This window comes from Oncorhynchus nerka, linkage group LG27 (genome assembly GCF_034236695.1).
Source record: "Oncorhynchus nerka isolate Pitt River linkage group LG27, Oner_Uvic_2.0, whole genome shotgun sequence".
NCBI classification, from domain to species: domain Eukaryota; kingdom Metazoa; phylum Chordata; class Actinopteri; order Salmoniformes; family Salmonidae; genus Oncorhynchus; species Oncorhynchus nerka.
Window position 1 is genome coordinate 78,450,700 of NC_088422.1, and position 19,633 is coordinate 78,470,332.

The 19,633-nt window shown below is 41.6% G+C and overlaps 1 protein-coding gene across 3 annotated transcripts; it reads left to right on the forward strand.

The window, feature by feature from the left end:
• Positions 1–146: 146 nt before the first annotated feature.
• Positions 147–8,952, forward strand: heatr3 (HEAT repeat containing 3). 3 transcript variants are annotated; one of them, XM_029639577.2, is made up of 16 exons: positions 147–238; positions 342–446; positions 1,575–1,747; positions 2,087–2,174; positions 2,686–2,789; positions 2,999–3,108; positions 3,219–3,359; positions 5,075–5,370; positions 5,720–5,810; positions 6,040–6,194; positions 6,396–6,478; positions 6,944–7,080; positions 7,230–7,318; positions 7,472–7,615; positions 7,789–7,965; positions 8,083–8,952. In XM_029639577.2, exons 1-16 carry the CDS (start codon positions 230–232, stop codon positions 8,206–8,208), a joined length of 2,028 nt encoding a protein of 675 aa, XP_029495437.1. In that variant the 5' UTR covers positions 147–229; the 3' UTR covers positions 8,209–8,952. The 3 variants fall into 3 exon arrangements, with proteins under 3 accessions (XP_029495437.1, XP_029495436.1, XP_064868105.1); XM_065012033.1 differs by lacking the exon at positions 147–238 and adding an exon at positions 881–1,253 and having other exon boundaries at positions 386–446; XM_029639576.1 differs by having other exon boundaries at positions 172–446.
• The last annotated feature ends 10,681 nt before the right edge of the window (positions 8,953–19,633 follow it).

Below are 19,633 nucleotides of genomic sequence, written 5' to 3' on the forward strand. Positions count from 1 at the left end.
AGCATTGTTAACACTATTCACTGAAAATTCGTTTGTGGTTTTCCAGCCATGTTAAACCGATAGTTATTTCAAAGAAGGGAGGAGAATTATTAATCTATGAAGCGGAAAAACGTTGCCCTGGTCTCGTCTTTGCGACATAAATACGACACCCCTTCTGCATTGCGAGAGTAAAGGACCGTTTTACGGCACCCCGACGAATCTACACCGATGTTCCACATGGCTTAAAGTGATGCGAAACGTGAGAGTGTGACAGCCTACTACATGATAGATTAAGTGAGAAGCTATATTGATCTAAATAAACTATGGGTAAAAGTAAGACTAACAAATTTAGACGTCCACAGTTCAACGCAGAGGGACTGTCTGTAACTGCTGTAAAGGAAGTGGAAGAGGACCACGATGAAGTCTGTGATGGAGTCGACTCTCCAGCTGGGGAGTTACTGGAGAAAGTAAGAGCACCAAGATCTGACCACAGTACTTTTATTTCGTTCTAATGGATGTTGCACTCTATTTTAGAAAAGCTTGCTGCTTTTCATAAGCATGTCAATGTTACCATAGGACAAATGAAATGTCTTCCTAAGGACCTTCCCGCAAATGCAAAAAAACAACAGGCAAACACGTGTTATTACATTTTTATAATCATGCTCAAATGTACCCCCCCAAAAAAAAAAAAATGCATTAATATTTCACAGAACTCTACTGAACAAAAATATAAACACAACATGTAAAGTGTTGGTCCCATGTTTCATGAGCTGATACAAAAGATCCCAGAAGTTTTGCATATGCACAAAAAGTGTATTTCTCAAATTGTGTGCACAAATTGTTTAAACCCATGTTAGTGAGCATTTCTCCTTTGCCAAAATAACTGATAATCCATCCACAGGTGTGGCATATCAAGAAGATTAAACAGCATGATCATTAAACAGGTGCACCTTGTGCTGGGGACAATAAAAGGCCACTCTAAAATGTGCAGTTTTGTCACAGCACAATGCCACAGATATATCAAGTTTTGAGGAAGCCTGCAAGTGGCATGCTGACTGCAGGAATGTCCACCAGATCTGTTGCCAGAGCATTGAATGTTAATTTCTCTACCGTAAGCCGCCTCCAACATCGTTTTTAGAGAATTTGGCTGAACATCAAACCAGCCTCAACCGCAGACGACCTGAAACCACACCAGCCCAGGACCTCCACATCCGGCTTCTAAACCTGCGGGATCGTCTGAGACCAGCCACTCGGACAGCAGATGAAACTGAGGAGTATTTCTGTCTCTAATAAAGCCCTTTTGTGGAGAAAAACTCATTTTCCCAGGCCAACCCATGGTTGCTCCCCTGCCCAGTCATGTGAAATCCATAGATTAGGCCGGGCCTAATGAATTTATTTCAGTTGACTGATTTTCTTATATGAACTGTAACTCAGTAAACTTGTTGCATTTGATATTTTTGTTCAGTATGTTGTAAAAATCTAGTTCAGCGTCACTTAACAGTGTTTCCCACATATACAACTGGAAGGTAAAAGAACACAGATGGTATGAAAAAGTGAATATCCAAATAACCCCTGTTTATACTGTATGTGTTTAGTTGCAGAGTCCCAGTGCAGACATGCGTGAGTTTGCCTGTGCCAGCATATCACGCCTCGTGCAACAGAGCCAGACCATCCCAGGCTTCCTCCAGCGGGATGCGGTGAGACGTCTCGGGCCCCTAATGCTGGACCGCAGCCTGGCCGTCAGGGAGACTGCCACAGGGGCACTCAGGTGAGCCCTCAGCCTCCCACAGGGAGGTTCTCTACACAGTACTAGCCACTTAACAGAACCTCTTTGAGATGTGAGAGGGATGGTGTGGAGTCTGGACTGAGAATCAAGCCTATCAGATATTGCTAGATTGTCCAGAGAGTGTGCTAAATGTTAGATGTGAATGTAGATGGTTGTTGAAGCCATTATGTGCTGTACGACAGAAGTTGATTAGTGAAGGATGCTTTGGCTTGCTAAACAGACACAGAGAGTCCTCTTGAAATACCACAACCTTAATTAACTGTTAGCACTGATGTGATAATTATCGTTCAACGACTGAGTGATGTGTTCTTCTCACATCAGGAACCTGAGTGCCTGTGGGGGTCATGAGGTGTGTGAGGACATGGTGAAACAGGACGTCATGACTCCTCTGACTGCTCTGCTTCGAGAGGTGAGGCCGTGCCTCATTAATCATTCCCATGATTGACACCTTAAAGTTGATGTATTTATGGGTGTGGCGCAAAGGTTGTTGTTTTTTCAATTTAAAAAATTTTTGAACAACATATTTCATGGTGTGCATGTGTGAAAAGTGAAGCACCTACGTACCTCTATTCCTTGATGGTTAGTTGCATCAATGCATAGCTATTTTATAGGGCTGTATGTTTTCCAGACCTGGGTTCAAATACTACTTCAAATATCTCCATTACTTTTACATACATTCAAAGTAAGTATTAAGATGGCTAGGCCTATATTTTATTTGAAAAGACACGTATTTGAATATTTTAATGTATTTGGAAATGCACTTGGAAACAGTATTTGAAATAAGTATTTGAAAATACTCAAATAAAGGTACTTGTTCTGGGCTGTGTATTTGAAAATACTCACTGAAAAAAGTACACATGTATTTGAACCCAGGTCTGGTGTTTTCATAGTGTCTGAACCCCAGTACTGTTTCTCCACAGTGCTGTGCTGGGTTTGAGACCAATGATGCCCTCTCGTTAAAAGGGCAGAAAAACACAGTGGAAGATGTAGCCAATGAAGCAGTTAACTTGCTGTGGAATCTCTGGTAAGAAAAAAGCAGTAAATGTCACAGTAGTGGTCACACAAATGTCAGCTGGTCGGTCAACCTACTTTCATAGTTCCACCTTGTGATCTGGACATGCATCGAGAAGCCTTCCCATAACCCAAAACTCAATTCAATTCTGTTAGCTTGCCAATGTTTCTATGATTCTCTCACACCATACTCTCCTGTTGTATCATCACCCTGTCTGTCAGTGAGAGCAGTAGCCAGGCACTCTCTATGTTCAACAAAGCAGGCATTCTGGATGTTATCCTACAGTGTCTGGAGCGACACACTCACAACATCAAGCTGGCTTTGTCTGCAGGTTAGTCTCATCAAACCAATTTTCACACAACTTTAATGAGCATTTTCACCATTTAAATATTTGACTTGATTATGTATTTTGTAGTAAGTCCCTGCTCCCTCTGTCTTTAGCCCACTGTTTGCACACAGTGACTGAGGACAATGCAGAGTTGCTGTGTAGTATGAACAATGCTGTATTAGGGACTCTAGAGAGAGTGCTGCTATCCTCACAGGCGGACATGGCTCACACACTGCTCAGGACACTGGCTGCAGGTATGGCTACAACATATTTGTTGTCACATTATTTACAGATTTATTTTACCTCACAATGTCAACCTGTCATTCACTCTGCATTTATTCTCTGACTAAAGTCAGTCAGGGTTTGGAATAGAGGTCGACCGATTATTTTTCAACGCCGATACCGATTATTGGAAGACCCCCAAAAAAGACTGATACCGATTAATCAGCCGATTTTAGAATAAAAACGTTTTTATTTTATAAAATTATATTTTTATTATATTTATGTATTTGTAATAATGACAATTACAACAATACTGAATAAACACTTATTTTAATTTAATATAATACAATAAAATATCAATAAAATAAATTTAGTCTCAAATAAATAATGAAACATGTTCAATTTGGTTTAAATAATGCAAAAACAAAGTGTTGGAGAAGAAAGTAAAAGTGCAATATGTGCCATGTAAAAAAGCTAACGTTTAAGTTCCTTGCTCAGAACATATAAAAGCTGGTGGTTCCTTTTAACATGAGTCTTCAATATTCCCAGGTAAGATGTTTTAGGTTGTCGTTATTATAGGACTATTTCTCTCTATACCATTTGTATTTCATATACCTTTGACTATTGGATGTTCTAATAGGTACTTTGTATTACCAGCCTAATCTCGGGAGTTGATAGGCTTGAAGTCATAAACAGTGCAATGCTTGAAGCACAGCGAAGAGCTGCTGGCAAATGCACGAAAGTGCTGTTTGCATGAATGCTTACGAGCCTGCTGCTGCCTACCACCGCTCAGTCTGACTGCTCTATCAAATATCAAATCATAGACCTAATTATAATATAATTACACACAGAAATACAAGCTTTAGGTCATTAATATGGTAAAATCTGGAAACTTATCATTTCGAAAACAAAACATTTATTCTTTCAGTGAAATACGGAACCATTCCGTATTTTATCTAACTGGTGGCATCCCTAAGTCTAAATATTGCTGTTACATTGCACAACCTTCAATGTTATGTCATAATTATGTATAATACTGGCAAATTAATTACGGTCTTTGTTAAGAAGAAATGGTCTTCACACAGTTCGCAATGAGCCAGGCAGGCCAAACTGCTGCATATCTCCTGACTCTGCTTGCACAGAACGCAAGAGAAGTGACACAATTTCCCTAGTTAAAATAAATTCATGTTAGCAGGCAATATTAACTAAATATGCATGTTTAAAAATATATACTTGTGTATTGATTTTAACAAAGGCATTGATGTTTATGGTTAGATACACATTGGTGCAATGACCGTGCTTTTTTTCACGAATGTTAAATTACCCGTTTGGCGAAGTAGGATTTGGTTCAATGATAAATTAACAGGCACTGCATCGATTATATGCACCACAGGACAAGCTAGAATAACTAGTAATATCATCAACCACGTGTAGTTAACTAGTGATTATGTTAAGATTGTTTTTTTTAATGCTAGCTAGCACCTTACCTTGGCTCCTTGCTGCACTCGCATAACCGGTAGTCAGCCTGCCACGCAGTCTCCTCGTGGAGTGCAATGTAATCGGCCATAATCGCTATCCAAAAATGCCGATTAGCGATTGTTATGAAAACTTGATATCGGCCCTAATTAATCGGCCATTCCGATTAATCGGTCAACCTCTAGTTTGGAAGAGGTTTGTTAATAGCCTAACAAAATAACTAGTCTGATTCCAGTGCTCATTGTGTGCTTTGTGCTCCGTCCATTGACAGGGTCAGTGTGGAACCTGAAGAGCAGCCTGCCCACGGCCCGCCAGGCCCAGACCCTCAACGCCCTGATGGCCACCCTGTCCCAGTGCTTGGAGCTGGATGCTGGCACGCTGATACCCCAGCTCCGCCAGGCTGAGGTGGCCCGCAGTGCCACTGCCTCCGAGGCAGGGGACATGGAGGACCACCAGGCAGCTGCAGGGAATATGGCTGTAGAGGAGATGGATGAGGAGGAGGGGGTTGGACCGAGGACAAATAGAAAGGCAACCAAGATAGATAAAGACTTCTCTGACCTCCTGCCTGTAAGTCCTGTCCTTTTTCCCTCAAAAGGGTTTGATGGGTTTGTTTTTGAGTTATGGTTATAGAGATCCAAAGTGACAGGGTTGAGTAAAGAGTATTGCATTTTCAGTTTTTAATATTCAGTGTACGTACCTGACTCCTCACTGTTGAATGCTGTGAAACAGCTGAATATTGATAAAGTAGCACAGAGTATTGCAGTTGGTATTCAGATCTGTAGTGGCCCTCTCCTCAGGGAGATACTGTTTTGTTCACCAGACAGGAAGAGAGGGACACACAGCAGGGTTTACTCAGGGACGTAAGAGGTGGCTGTGTCCCTGCTACAGTGTCAATAGTCTGCTTTTCTTTCTCCAGAGGGGCAAGGAGGAGCTGAGGGAGGCGACGGCCTTGCTGACAGCCCAGCAGACGTCCTTGGAGATCATCGTCAACATGTGCTGCTCTGATGGTGAGTGCTGTGGGCAGGAGTGTTTGGGCAGCAGAGCAGTACTGACCTGGGGAGCTTTGTTCTCATTAGTTTGACACAGCTGTCTGGTGCATGTTCAAAGATAAGAGGACAGCATTTTTACTGTTGTCTGATGCTCAAATGCATATTTAGGATTTAAAATGAGCTTTTGTTGCTTTTGAGGTGTACGTCGGCTATTGTGGCTCATGGTGTGTTTTTTTTTTTGTTGTAGACCCGTCAGACGATGAGTGGGAGGAGGCGTCGAGCAGCGACGAGAGTGAGATGTGTCCTGACGGCCTCTCTGAAGGGAACACCAGCCTCCTGTCCCCACTGTGTCTGTCTGCTGAGGTCCACGGGGCCCTGATCAACCACAACATCCCAGAGAAGGTGTGGGGGATTTCTTTCCTCACCTAGCATAATTGTTTCACTTCACATCTCATGTTTGTCTTTTTTGATGTTCCCTCTGTTTTCACATGCAAAATATAAAATAAGTAATGTCATGGTACTAGACTGTGTGTTCCTACTGTCTCTGTTATAGCCACTACACTGTATGAAGGTGATAACCATCCATGTCTCTATATGTTCAAGGTTCTCAAGAAGACCCAGTTCCCCAGCAGCGAGGCGATGGACATATGTCGTCATAATCCCACCTGGAAAATGTTGATGAAAAAGTAATTATCTGTCAAGCATGGTGTCATTTTCTTTGCCCTTAATGAATGAGACACTAGATATTCTGTGATATAGTAGATCACAAGATAATTTGAGAGGTTTGTCATGATCCTAGTAACCCTGAACCGATATGCATTAGTGTACACTAATTTGATTGAGGTACTCTATTTTTCTGGCTTAATTTTTTATTTTATTTCACCTTTATTTAACCAGGTAGGCAAGTTGAGAACAAGTTCTCATTTACAATTGCGACCTGGCCAAGATAAAGCAAAGCAGTTCAACACATACAACAACACAGTTACACAAACATACAATAGAAAAATAAGTCTATATACAATGTGAGCAAATGAGGTGAGATAAGGGAGGTAAAGTCAAAAATATAATATAATGGCATTACTGGGTGTACACTTAGTTTACCACATCGCTACCTGCCTTTAGGAGTTGACTAAAATCAATTTCCCCCCCAGGATGCATCGGGTGCAGTACAGGGCCCTGACGTGCCTTCACAACATGCTGTCTACTATGGACGCTGAGTCCCTAGGGGGAGCAGCAGCTCTTCAGGCTGTCGCACAACACCTGTCCACGCTGGTCTTCAGTGCTCCAGGTTAGATCTACATGTCGTACCATCTTCATTATTTGTATTAAATCCTACATTTCCTAGATAGGTTGATTCTCTTTTACAACAATGACCTTAACAAAAAGGAGAGTAATTCTCTCTTTCATAATTTATTTTTGGTTAATTTGCTTACTCAGAGATCCCTAAGGAGGAGGAATTCCTTGAGGCAGTTACCAGTGCCATGCGATCCCTCTTACAGATCATAGCCTATATGAAAATCCCACAGGTAAGACAGCTGACTCAAGCAGAGGAGAGTTTCCCTCTGAAGTACATTTTACCAAGCCTTACTGTCACCTATCTGTTAGTTTATACAATACCATAGCACTATCCCAACATGTCTCTTGGATGACTCATTGTTTATGTCTGTGTGTGTTGCCAGTGTATGACCCCCCAGCAGCTGATGAGCCTGAGCGAGGCGGCGACCTGCTGTGACGTGGTCAGTGTGAGAGTGAACGCTCTGGCCATCCTAGGCATCACAGGAAGCACACTGGCTAAAGAGAAGAGGACAGCTGAAACTCTGCAGGTAAATTATTATTTTCATCCCTAGTTTTTGATTCGTATGAAATGTATTTTAGATTATGATTTCTTCTGAATGAACTATTTTTGTTCCTCTTTTCTTTCTTTTTTAAAATGTTTTATTAACCCATCTTGGCTTTGTGACCATGATGTAAAAACACTGCAATATATTTTTTATAGATGATTGGCAATGCCTTACTCAAAGTTGCTACAAAGGATGCCAACCTTGTGGTTTGTGGAGAGGCCCTGGATGCTCTGTTTGATGTTTTTGCGGATGGAGACGAGGCAGAGAGAGCAGCTGAAAACATCAACTTACTGTCTGCTCTGAAGGCACTTCAACCTGTCTTCAAGGCTAAGGTAATAGAGCTGCAGCCCATCACTAGGAACAGTTTGTATGCATTCTTTATGCAAATCACTGTTGTCATCTGTTTAATTGCTGTTTCCTGTCCTCTATTATATGTCCTCTGTCTACAGATTCGTAAAGAGGGGAAGGGAAAGTACAGCCCTGAGCAGCTGTGTGTGCTGGACAACATCAAAGTCAACCTAAGAAGGTTTATTGGCTACCTGGAGGCTGTGGTAAAAAAAATGACAGCGGCCTGACACTACGACACCAACTGACTGGCTGACATAAGATGAAATTACTCATAATTTACAGTACAATGGACCCAGAGATGCCCATAGAGCCTTGGGACAGAACAGAGGGAATGGGGTTGAGGGGAATTCCCTAATAGACCCTCATTAAAGGGACAGTTCATTCCAAAATCATTGTTTTTGAGTGAACTATCCCTTTAACATCTATAACCGATTTTCATGTTGGGTATCTTTTTTTGTTTTAATGTTCTGACTGAAATGCTTGACTATTTTCCTTGGTAGGTGAGTGTTTACATAATTATGTGTAAAAAAATAAAAATAAACGTGCGCTATTTTGAATTACTGTTGCAGTAAATAGTGACGCATTGTTTTACTTTATGTATAAAAGTACATTTCAATGTGCTGTATTTTAAAGATATTGACAGAACATTTTATGGTTTATTTTACACATCTTTATCAACCAACTCTCACGGCACACACTCATACTGTAGCCCTCCATGTTAGGATTGACCAGTTGTAGTATTCATGTGCTTCTCACCCAAGAATCTGCTATCTGACCCCATTTAATGACTCTGTCATGTTGTGCTGTCATGGAAAATGAGATGGACAGGCCGAGTGTTTGCTGACCTTTGTTTGCTATGGCTCTACTGCCTGCAGGCATTTGCCATTGTATGACAAGGCCATCTGTTCACCCCCCCAGTGTCTACTGATCATGTGAGATGTCATGAATAAAGCAGAACATTTACAAGGTGATTTATTTAACATGATTTGGGTTGCTAAAAGTACATTGATTACCTTTTTCTGATACTGGGGAGGATATAATACATTTTATTTTATGTGCTTTTCATGACACGCAAAGTCACTTTATATACAATAGAATCAGCAGGATAAAAAGCAACAAAATCACAAATAATGTAAAAGTACCGTTACACGAAACATAAGGACAGACTAACCATGGAGAACACTCAACGTGATGACAGACTAACCATGGAGAACACTAAACATGATGACAGATTAACCATGGAGAACACTAAACGTGACAGATTAACCATGGAGAACACTAAACATGACAGACTAGCCATGGAGAACACTGAACATGACAGACTAGCCATGGAGAACACTGAACATGACAGACTAGCCATGGAGAACACTGAACATGATGACTGACTAGCCATGGAGAACACTAAACATGATAACAGATTAACCATGGAGAACACTAAACATGACAGATTAACCATGGAGAACACTGAACATGACAGACTAGCCATGGAGAACACTGAACATGACTGACTAGCAATGGAGAACACTGAACATGACTGACTAGCAATGGAGAACACTAAACATGACAGACTAGCCATGGAGAACACTAAACATGATAACAGATTAACCATGGAGAACACTAAACATGACAGATTAACCATGGAGAACACTGAACATGACAGACTAGCCATGGAGAACACTGAACATGATGACTGACTAGCCATGGAGAACACTAAACATGACAGACTAGCCATGGAGAACACTGAACATGATGACTGACTAGCCATGGAGAACACTGAACATGACAGATTAACCATGGAGAACACTGAACATGATGACTGACTAGCCATGGAGAACACTAAACATGACAGACTAGCCATGGAGAACACTGAACATGACTGACTAGCCATGGAGAACACTGAACATGACTGACTAGCCATGGAGAACACTAAACATGACAGACTAGCCATGGAGAACACTGAACATGATGACTGACTAGCCATGGAGAACACTAAACATGATGACTGACTAGCCATGGAGAACACTAAACATGACAGATTAAACATGGAGAACACTGAACATGACAGACTAGCCATGGAGAACACTGAACATGATGACTGACTAGCCATGGAGAACACTAAACATGACAGATTAACCATGGAGAACACTGAACATGACAGACTAGCCATGGAGTACACTGAACATGATGACTGACTAGCCATGGAGAAAACTAAACATGACAGATTAACCATGGAGAACACTGAACATGACAGACTAGCCATGGAGAACACTGAACATGATGACTGACTAGCCATGGAGAACACTAAACATGACAGACTAGCCATGGAGAACACTGAACATGATGACTGACTAGCCATGGAGAACACTGAACATGACAGATTAACCATGGAGAACACTGAACATGATAACAGATTAACCATGGAGAACACTGAACATGACAGACTAGCCATGGAGAACACTGAACATGATGACTGACTAGCCATGGAGAACACTAAACATGACAGACTAGCCATGGAGAACACTGAACATGATGACTGACTAGCCATGGAGAACACTGAACATGACAGATTAACCATGGAGAACACTGAACATGATGACTGACTAGCCATGGAGAACACTGAACATGACAGACTAGCCATGGAGAACACTGAACATGATGCCTGACTAGCCATGGAGAACACTAAACATGACAGATTAACCATGGAGAACACTGAACATGACAGACTAGCAATGGAGAACACTGAACATGATGACTGACTAGCCATGGAGAACACTAAACATGATAACAGATTAACCATGGAGAACACTAAACATGACAGATTAACCATGGAGAACACTAAACGTGATAACAGATTAACCATGGAGAACACTAAACATGACAGATTAACCATGGAGAACACTAAACATGATAACAGATTAACCATGAAGAACACTAAACATGATAAAAGATTAACCATGGAGAACACTGAACATGACAGACTAGCCATGGAGAACACTGAACATGATGACTGACTAGCCATGGAGAACACTAAACATGACAGACTAGCCATGGAGAACACTGAACATGATGACTGAATAGCCATGGAGAACACTGAACATGACAGATTAACCATGGAGAACACTGAACATGATAACAGATTAACCATGGAGAACACTGAACATGACAGACTAGCCATGGAGAACACTGAACATGATGACTGACTAGCCATGGAGAACACTAAACATGATAGATTAACCATGGAGAACACTAAACATGATAACAGATTAACCATGGAGAACACTGAACATGATGACTGACTAGCCATGGAGAACACTAAACATGACAGACTAGCCATGGAGAACACTGAACATGATGACTGACTAGCCATGGAGAACACTGAACATGACTGACTAGCCATGGAGAACACTAAACATGACAGACTAGCCATGGAGAACACTAAACATGATAACAGATTAACCATGGAGAACACTAAACATGACAGATTAACCATGGAGAACACTGAACATGACAGACTAGCCATGGAGAACACTGAACATGATGACTGACTAGCCATGGAGAACACTAAACATGATGACTGACTAGCCATGGAGAACACTAAACATGACAGATTAACCATGGAGAACACTGAACATGACAGACTAGCCATGGAGAACACTGAACATGATGACTGACTAGCCATGGAGAACACTAAACATGACAGACTAGCCATGGGGAACACTGAACATGATAACAGATTAACCATGGAGAACACTGAACATGACAGATTAACCATGGAGAACACTGAACATGATGACTGACTAGCCATGGAGAACACTAAACATGACAGACTAGCCATGGAGAACACTGAACATGACTGACTAGCCATGGAGAACACTGAACATGACTGACTAGCCATGGAGAACACTAAACATGACAGACTAGCCATGGAGAACACTAAACATGATAACAGATTAACCATGGAGAACACTAAACATGACAGATTAAACATGGAGAACACTGAACATGACAGACTAGCCATGGAGAACACTGAACATGATGACTGACTAGCCATGGAGAACACTAAACATGATAACAGATTAACCATGGAGAACACTAAACATGACAGATTAACCATGGAGAACACTGAACATGACAGACTAGCCATGGAGAACACTGAACATGACTGACTAGCAATGGAGAACACTGAACATGACTGACTAGCAATGGAGAACACTAAACATGACAGACTAGCCATGGAGAACACTAAACATGATAACAGATTAACCATGGAGAACACTAAACATGACAGATTAACCATGGAGAACACTAAACATGACAGATTAACCATGGAGAACACTGAACATGACAGACTAGCCATGGAGAACACTGAACATGATGACTGACTAGCCATGGAGAACACTAAACATGACAGACTAGCCATGGAGAACACTGAACATGATGACTGACTAGCCATGGAGAACACTGAACATGACAGATTAACCATGGAGAACACTGAACATGATGACTGACTAGCCATGGAGAACACTAAACATGACAGACTAGCCATGGAGAACACTGAACATGACTGACTAGCCATGGAGAACACTGAACATGACAGATTAACCATGGAGAACACTGAACATGATAACAGATTAACCATGAACATGACAGAGAAGAACACTGAACATGATGACTAGCTAGCCATGGAGAACACTAAACATGACAGACTAGCCATGGAGAACACTGAACATGACAGACTAGCAACACTGAACATGACTGACTAGCCATGGAGAACACTAAACATGACAGATTAACCATGATTAACCATGAAACACTAAACATGATAACAGATTAACCATGAAGAACACTAAACATGATAAAAGATTAACCATGGAGAACACTGAACATGACAGACTAGCCATGGAGAACACTGAACATGATGACTGACTAGCCATGGAGAACACTAAACATGACAGACTAGCCATGGAGAACACTGAACATGATGACTGAATAGCCATGGAGAACACTGAACATGACAGATTAACCATGGAGAACACTGAACATGATAACAGATTAACCATGGAGAACACTGAACATGACAGACTAGCCATGGAGAACACTGAACATGATGACTGACTAGCCATGGAGAACACTAAACATGATAGATTAACCATGGAGAACACTAAACATGATAACAGATTAACCATGGAGAACACTGAACATGATGACTGACTAGCCATGGAGAACACTAAACATGACAGACTAGCCATGGAGAACACTGAACATGATGACTGACTAGCCATGGAGAACACTGAACATGACTGACTAGCCATGGAGAACACTAAACATGACAGACTAGCCATGGAGAACACTAAACATGATAACAGATTAACCATGGAGAACACTAAACATGACAGATTAACCATGGAGAACACTGAACATGACAGACTAGCCATGGAGAACACTGAACATGATGACTGACTAGCCATGGAGAACACTAAACATGATGACTGACTAGCCATGGAGAACACTAAACATGACAGATTAACCATGGAGAACACTGAACATGACAGACTAGCCATGGAGAACACTGAACATGATGACTGACTAGCCATGGAGAACACTAAACATGACAGACTAGCCATGGAGAACACTGAACATGATAACAGATTAACCATGGAGAACACTGAACATGACAGACTAACCATGGAGAACACTGAACATGATGACTGACTAGCCATGGAGAACACTAAACATGACAGACTAGCCATGGAGAACACTGAACATGACTGACTAGCCATGGAGAACACTGAACATGACTGACTAGCCATGGAGAACACTAAACATGACAGACTAGCCATGGAGAACACTGAACATGATAACAGATTAACCATGGAGAACACTAAACATGACAGATTAAACATGGAGAACACTGAACATGACAGACTAGCCATGGAGAACACTGAACATGATGACTGACTAGCCATGGAGAACACTAAACATGATAACAGATTAACCATGGAGAACACTAAACATGACAGATTAACCATGGAGAACACTGAACATGACAGACTGATGGAGAACAGAACATGACTACTAGCCATGGAGAACACTGAACATGACTGACTAGCAATGGAGAACACTAAACATGACAGACTAGCCATGGAGAACACTAAACATGATAACAGATTAACCATGGAGAACACATGAATTAACATGGAGAACACTAAACATGACAGATTAACCATGGAGAACACTGAACATGACAGACTAGCCATGGAGAACACTGAACATGATGACTGACTAGCCATGGAGAACACTAAACATGACAGACTAGCCATGGAGAACACTGAACATGATGACTGACTAGCCATGGAGAACACTGAACATGACAGATTAACCATGGAGAACACTGAACATGATGACTGACTAGCCATGGAGAACACTAAACATGACAGACTAGCCATGGAGAACACTGAACATGACTGACTAGCCATGGAGAACACTGAACATGACTGACTAGCCATGGAGAACACTAAACATGACAGACTAGCCATGGAGAACACTAAACATGATAACAGATTAACCATGGAGAACACTAAACATGACAGATTAAACATGGAGAACACTGAACATGACAGACTAGCCATGGAGAACACTGAACATGATGACTGACTAGCCATGGAGAACACTAAACATGACAGACTAGCCATGGGGAACACTGAACATGATGACTGACTAGCCATGGAGAACACTGAACATGACAGATTAACCATGGAGAACACTGCACATGATAACAGATTAACCATGGAAAACACTGAACATGACAGACTAGCCATGGAGAACACTGAACATGATGACTGACTAGCCATGGAGAACACTAAACATGATGACTGACTAGCCATGGAGAACACTAAACATGACAGATTAAACATGGAGAACACTGAACATGACAGACTAGCCATGGAGAACACTGAACATGATGACTGACTAGCCATGGAGAACACTAAACATGACAGATTAACCATGGAGAACACTGAACATGACAGACTAGCCATGGAGTACACTGAACATGATGACTGACTAGCCATGGAGAAAACTAAACATGACAGATTAACCATGGAGAACACTGAACATGACAGACTAGCCATGGAGAACACTGAACATGATGACTGACTAGCCATGGAGAACACTAAACATGACAGACTAGCCATGGAGAACACTGAACATGATGACTGACTAGCCATGGAGAACACTGAACATGACAGATTAACCATGGAGAACACTGAACATGATAACAGATTAACCATGGAGAACACTGAACATGACAGACTAGCCATGGAGAACACTGAACATGATGACTGACTAGCCATGGAGAACACTAAACATGACAGACTAGCCATGGAGAACACTGAACATGATGACTGACTAGCCATGGAGAACACTGAACATGACAGATTAACCATGGAGAACACTGAACATGACAGACTAGCCATGGAGAACACTGAACATGATGCCTGACTAGCCATGGAGAACACTAAACATGACAGATTAACCATGGAGAACACTGAACATGACAGACTAGCAATGGAGAACACTGAACATGATGACTGACTAGCCATGGAGAACACTAAACATGATAACAGATTAACCATGGAGAACACTAAACATGACAGATTAACCATGGAGAACACTAAACGTGATAACAGATTAACCATGGAGAACACTAAACATGACAGATTAACCATGGAGAACACTAAACATGATAACAGATTAACCATGAAGAACACTAAACATGATAAAAGATTAACCATGGAGAACACTGAACATGACAGACTAGCCATGGAGAACACTGAACATGATGACTGACTAGCCATGGAGAACACTAAACATGACAGACTAGCCATGGAGAACACTGAACATGATGACTGAATAGCCATGGAGAACACTGAACATGACAGATTAACCATGGAGAACACTGAACATGATAACAGATTAACCATGGAGAACACTGAACATGACAGACTAGCCATGGAGAACACTGAACATGATGACTGACTAGCCATGGAGAACACTAAACATGACAGATTAACCATGGAGAACACTAAACATGATAACAGATTAACCATGGAGAACACTGAACATGATGACTGACTAGCCATGGAGAACACTAAACATGACAGACTAGCCATGGAGAACACTGAACATGATGACTGACTAGCCATGGAGAACACTGAACATGACTGACTAGCCATGGAGAACACTAAACATGACAGACTAGCCATGGAGAACACTAAACATGATAACAGATTAACCATGGAGAACACTAAACATGACAGATTAACCATGGAGAACACTGAACATGACAGACTAGCCATGGAGAACACTGAACATGATGACTGACTAGCCATGGAGAACACTAAACATGATGACTGACTAGCCATGGAGAACACTAAACATGACAGATTAAACATGGAGAACACTGAACATGACAGACTAGCCATGGAGAACACTGAACATGATGACTGACTAGCCATGGAGAACACTAAACATGACAGATTAACCATGGAGAACACTGAACATGACAGACTAGCCATGGAGAACACTGAACATGATGACTGACTAGCCATGGAGAACACTGAACATGATAACAGATTAACCATGGAGAACACTGAACATGACAGACTAGCCATGGAGAACACTGAACATGATGACTGACTAGCCATGGAGAACACTAAACATGACAGACTAGCCATGGAGAACACTGAACATGATGACTGACTAGCCATGGAGAACACTGAACATGATAACAGATTAACCATGGAGAACACTGAACATGATGACTAATTAACCATGGAGAACACTGAACATGACAGACTAGCCATGGAGAACACTGAACATGATGACTGACTAGCCATGGAGAACACTGAACATGACAGACTAGCCATGGAGAACACTGAACATGATGACTGACTAGCCATGGAGAACACTGAACATGACAGACTAGCCATGGAGAACACTGAACATGATGAGACTAGCCATGGAGAACACTGAACATGATGCCTGACTAGCCATGGAGAACACTAAACATGACAGATTAACCATGGAGAACACTGAACATGACAGACTAGCCATGGAGAACACTGAACATGATGACTGACTAGCCATGGAGAACACTAAACATGATAACAGATTAACCATGGAGAACACTGAACATGACAGATTAACCATGGAGAACACTAAACGTGATGACAGATTAACCATGGAGAACACTAAACATGACAGATTAACCATGGAGAACACTAAACATGATAACAGATTAACCATGAAGAACACCATAAACATGATAAAAGATTAACCATGGAGAACACTGAACATGACAGACTAGCCATGGAGAACACTGAACATGATGACTGACTAGCCATGGAGAACACTGAACATGACAGACTAGCCATGGAGAACACTGAACATGATGACTGAATAGCCATGGAGAACACTGAACATGACAGATTAACCATGGAGAACACTGAACATGATAACAGATTAACCATGGAGAACACTGAACATGACAGATTAGCCATGGAGAACACTGAACATGATGACTGACTAGCCATGGAGAACACTAAACATGACAGATTAACCATGGAGAACACTGAACATGATAACAGATTAACCATGGAGAACACTGAACATGATGACTGACTAGCCATGGAGAACACTAAACATGACAGACTAGCCATGGAGAACACTGAACATGATGACTGACTAGCCATGGAGAACACTGAACATGACTGACTAGCCATGGAGAACACTAAACATGACAGACTAGCCATGGAGAACACTAAACATGATAACAGATTAACCATGGAGAACACTAAACATGACAGATTAACCATGGAGAACACTGAACATGACAGACTAGCCATGGAGAACACTGAACATGACAGACTAGCCATGGAGAACACTGAACATGATGACTGACTAGCCATGGAGAACACTAAACATGACAGATTAACCATGGAGAACACTGAACATGACAGACTAGCCATGGAGAACACTGAACATGATGACTGACTAGCCATGGAGAACACTAAACATGACAGACTAGCCATGGAGAACACTGAACATGATGACTGACTAGCCATGGAGAACACTGAACATGACAGATTAACCATGGAGAACACTGAACATGATAACAGATTAACAATGGAGAACACTGAACATGACAGACTAGCCATGGAGAACACTAAACATGACAGACTAGCCATGGAGAACACTGAACATGATGACTGACTAGCCATGGAGAACACTGAACATGATGACTGACTAGCCATGGAGAACACTGAACATGATAACAGATTAACCATGGAGAACACTGAACATGATGACTAACTAGCCATGGAGAACACTAAACATGACAGACTAGCCATGGAGAACACTGAACATGATGACTGACTAGCCATGGAGAACACTGAAACATGATTAACCATGACACTGAACATGACAGACCCATGGAGAACACTGAACATGATGAACAGATAACCATGGAGAACACTGAACATGACAGACTAACCATGGAGAACACTGAACATGATGAGACTAGCCATGGAGAACACTGAACATGATGAACTGACTAGCCATGGAGAACACTGAACATGAACAGATTAACCATGGAGAACACTGAACATGATGAGACTAGCCATGGAGAACACTGAACATGACAGACTAGCCATGGAGAACACTGAACATGATGACTGACTAGCCATGGAGAACACTGAACATGATGACTGACTAGCCATGGAGAACACTAAACATGACATATTAACATGGAGAACACTGAACATGACAGACTAGCCATGGAGAACACTGAACATGATGACTGACTAGCCATGGAGAACACTAAACATGACAGACTAGCCATGGAGAACACTGAACAGATGACTGACTAGCCATGGAGAACACTAAACATGACAGACTAGCCATGGAGAACACTGAACATGATGAGACTAGCCATGGAGAACACTGAACATGATAACAGATTAACCATGGAGAACACTGAACATGATGACTAACCATGGAGAACACTGAACATGACAGACTAGCCATGGAGAACACTGAACATGATGACTGACTAGCCATGGAGAACACTGAACATGATGACTGACTAGCCATGGAGAACACTAAACATGACAGACTAACTAGCCATGGAGAACACTAAACATGACAGACTAGCCATGGAGAACACTGAACATGATGACTGACTAGCCATGGAGAACACTGAACATGATGACTGACTAGCCATGGAGAACACTAAACATGACAGATTAACCATGGAGAACACTGAACATGATGACTGACTAGCCATGGAGAACACTGAACATGACAGACTAACCATGATTAACACTAAACATGACAGACTAGCCATGGAGAACACTGAACATGATGACTGACTAGCCATGGAGAACACTGAACATGATGACTGACTAGCCATGGAGAACACTGAACATGATGACTGACTAGCCATGGAGAACACTAAACATGACAGACTAGCCATGGAGAACACTGAACATGATGACTGACTAGCCATGGAGAACACTAAACATGACAGACTAGCCATGGAGAACACTAAACATGACAGACTAGCCATGGAGAACACTAAACATGATAACAGAT

Coding starts and splice junctions, on each gene's coding strand:
- heatr3 (XM_029639576.1), top strand. CDS start 303: ATGGGTAAAAGTAAGACTAACAAATTTAGACGTCCACAGTTCAACGCA. Junction 5,811..6,039: donor CAACATGTGCTGCTCTGATG/GTGAGTGCTGTG, acceptor TTTTTGTTGTAG/ACCCGTCAGACGATGAGTGG. Junction 6,195..6,395: donor ACCACAACATCCCAGAGAAG/GTGTGGGGGATT, acceptor TATATGTTCAAG/GTTCTCAAGAAGACCCAGTT.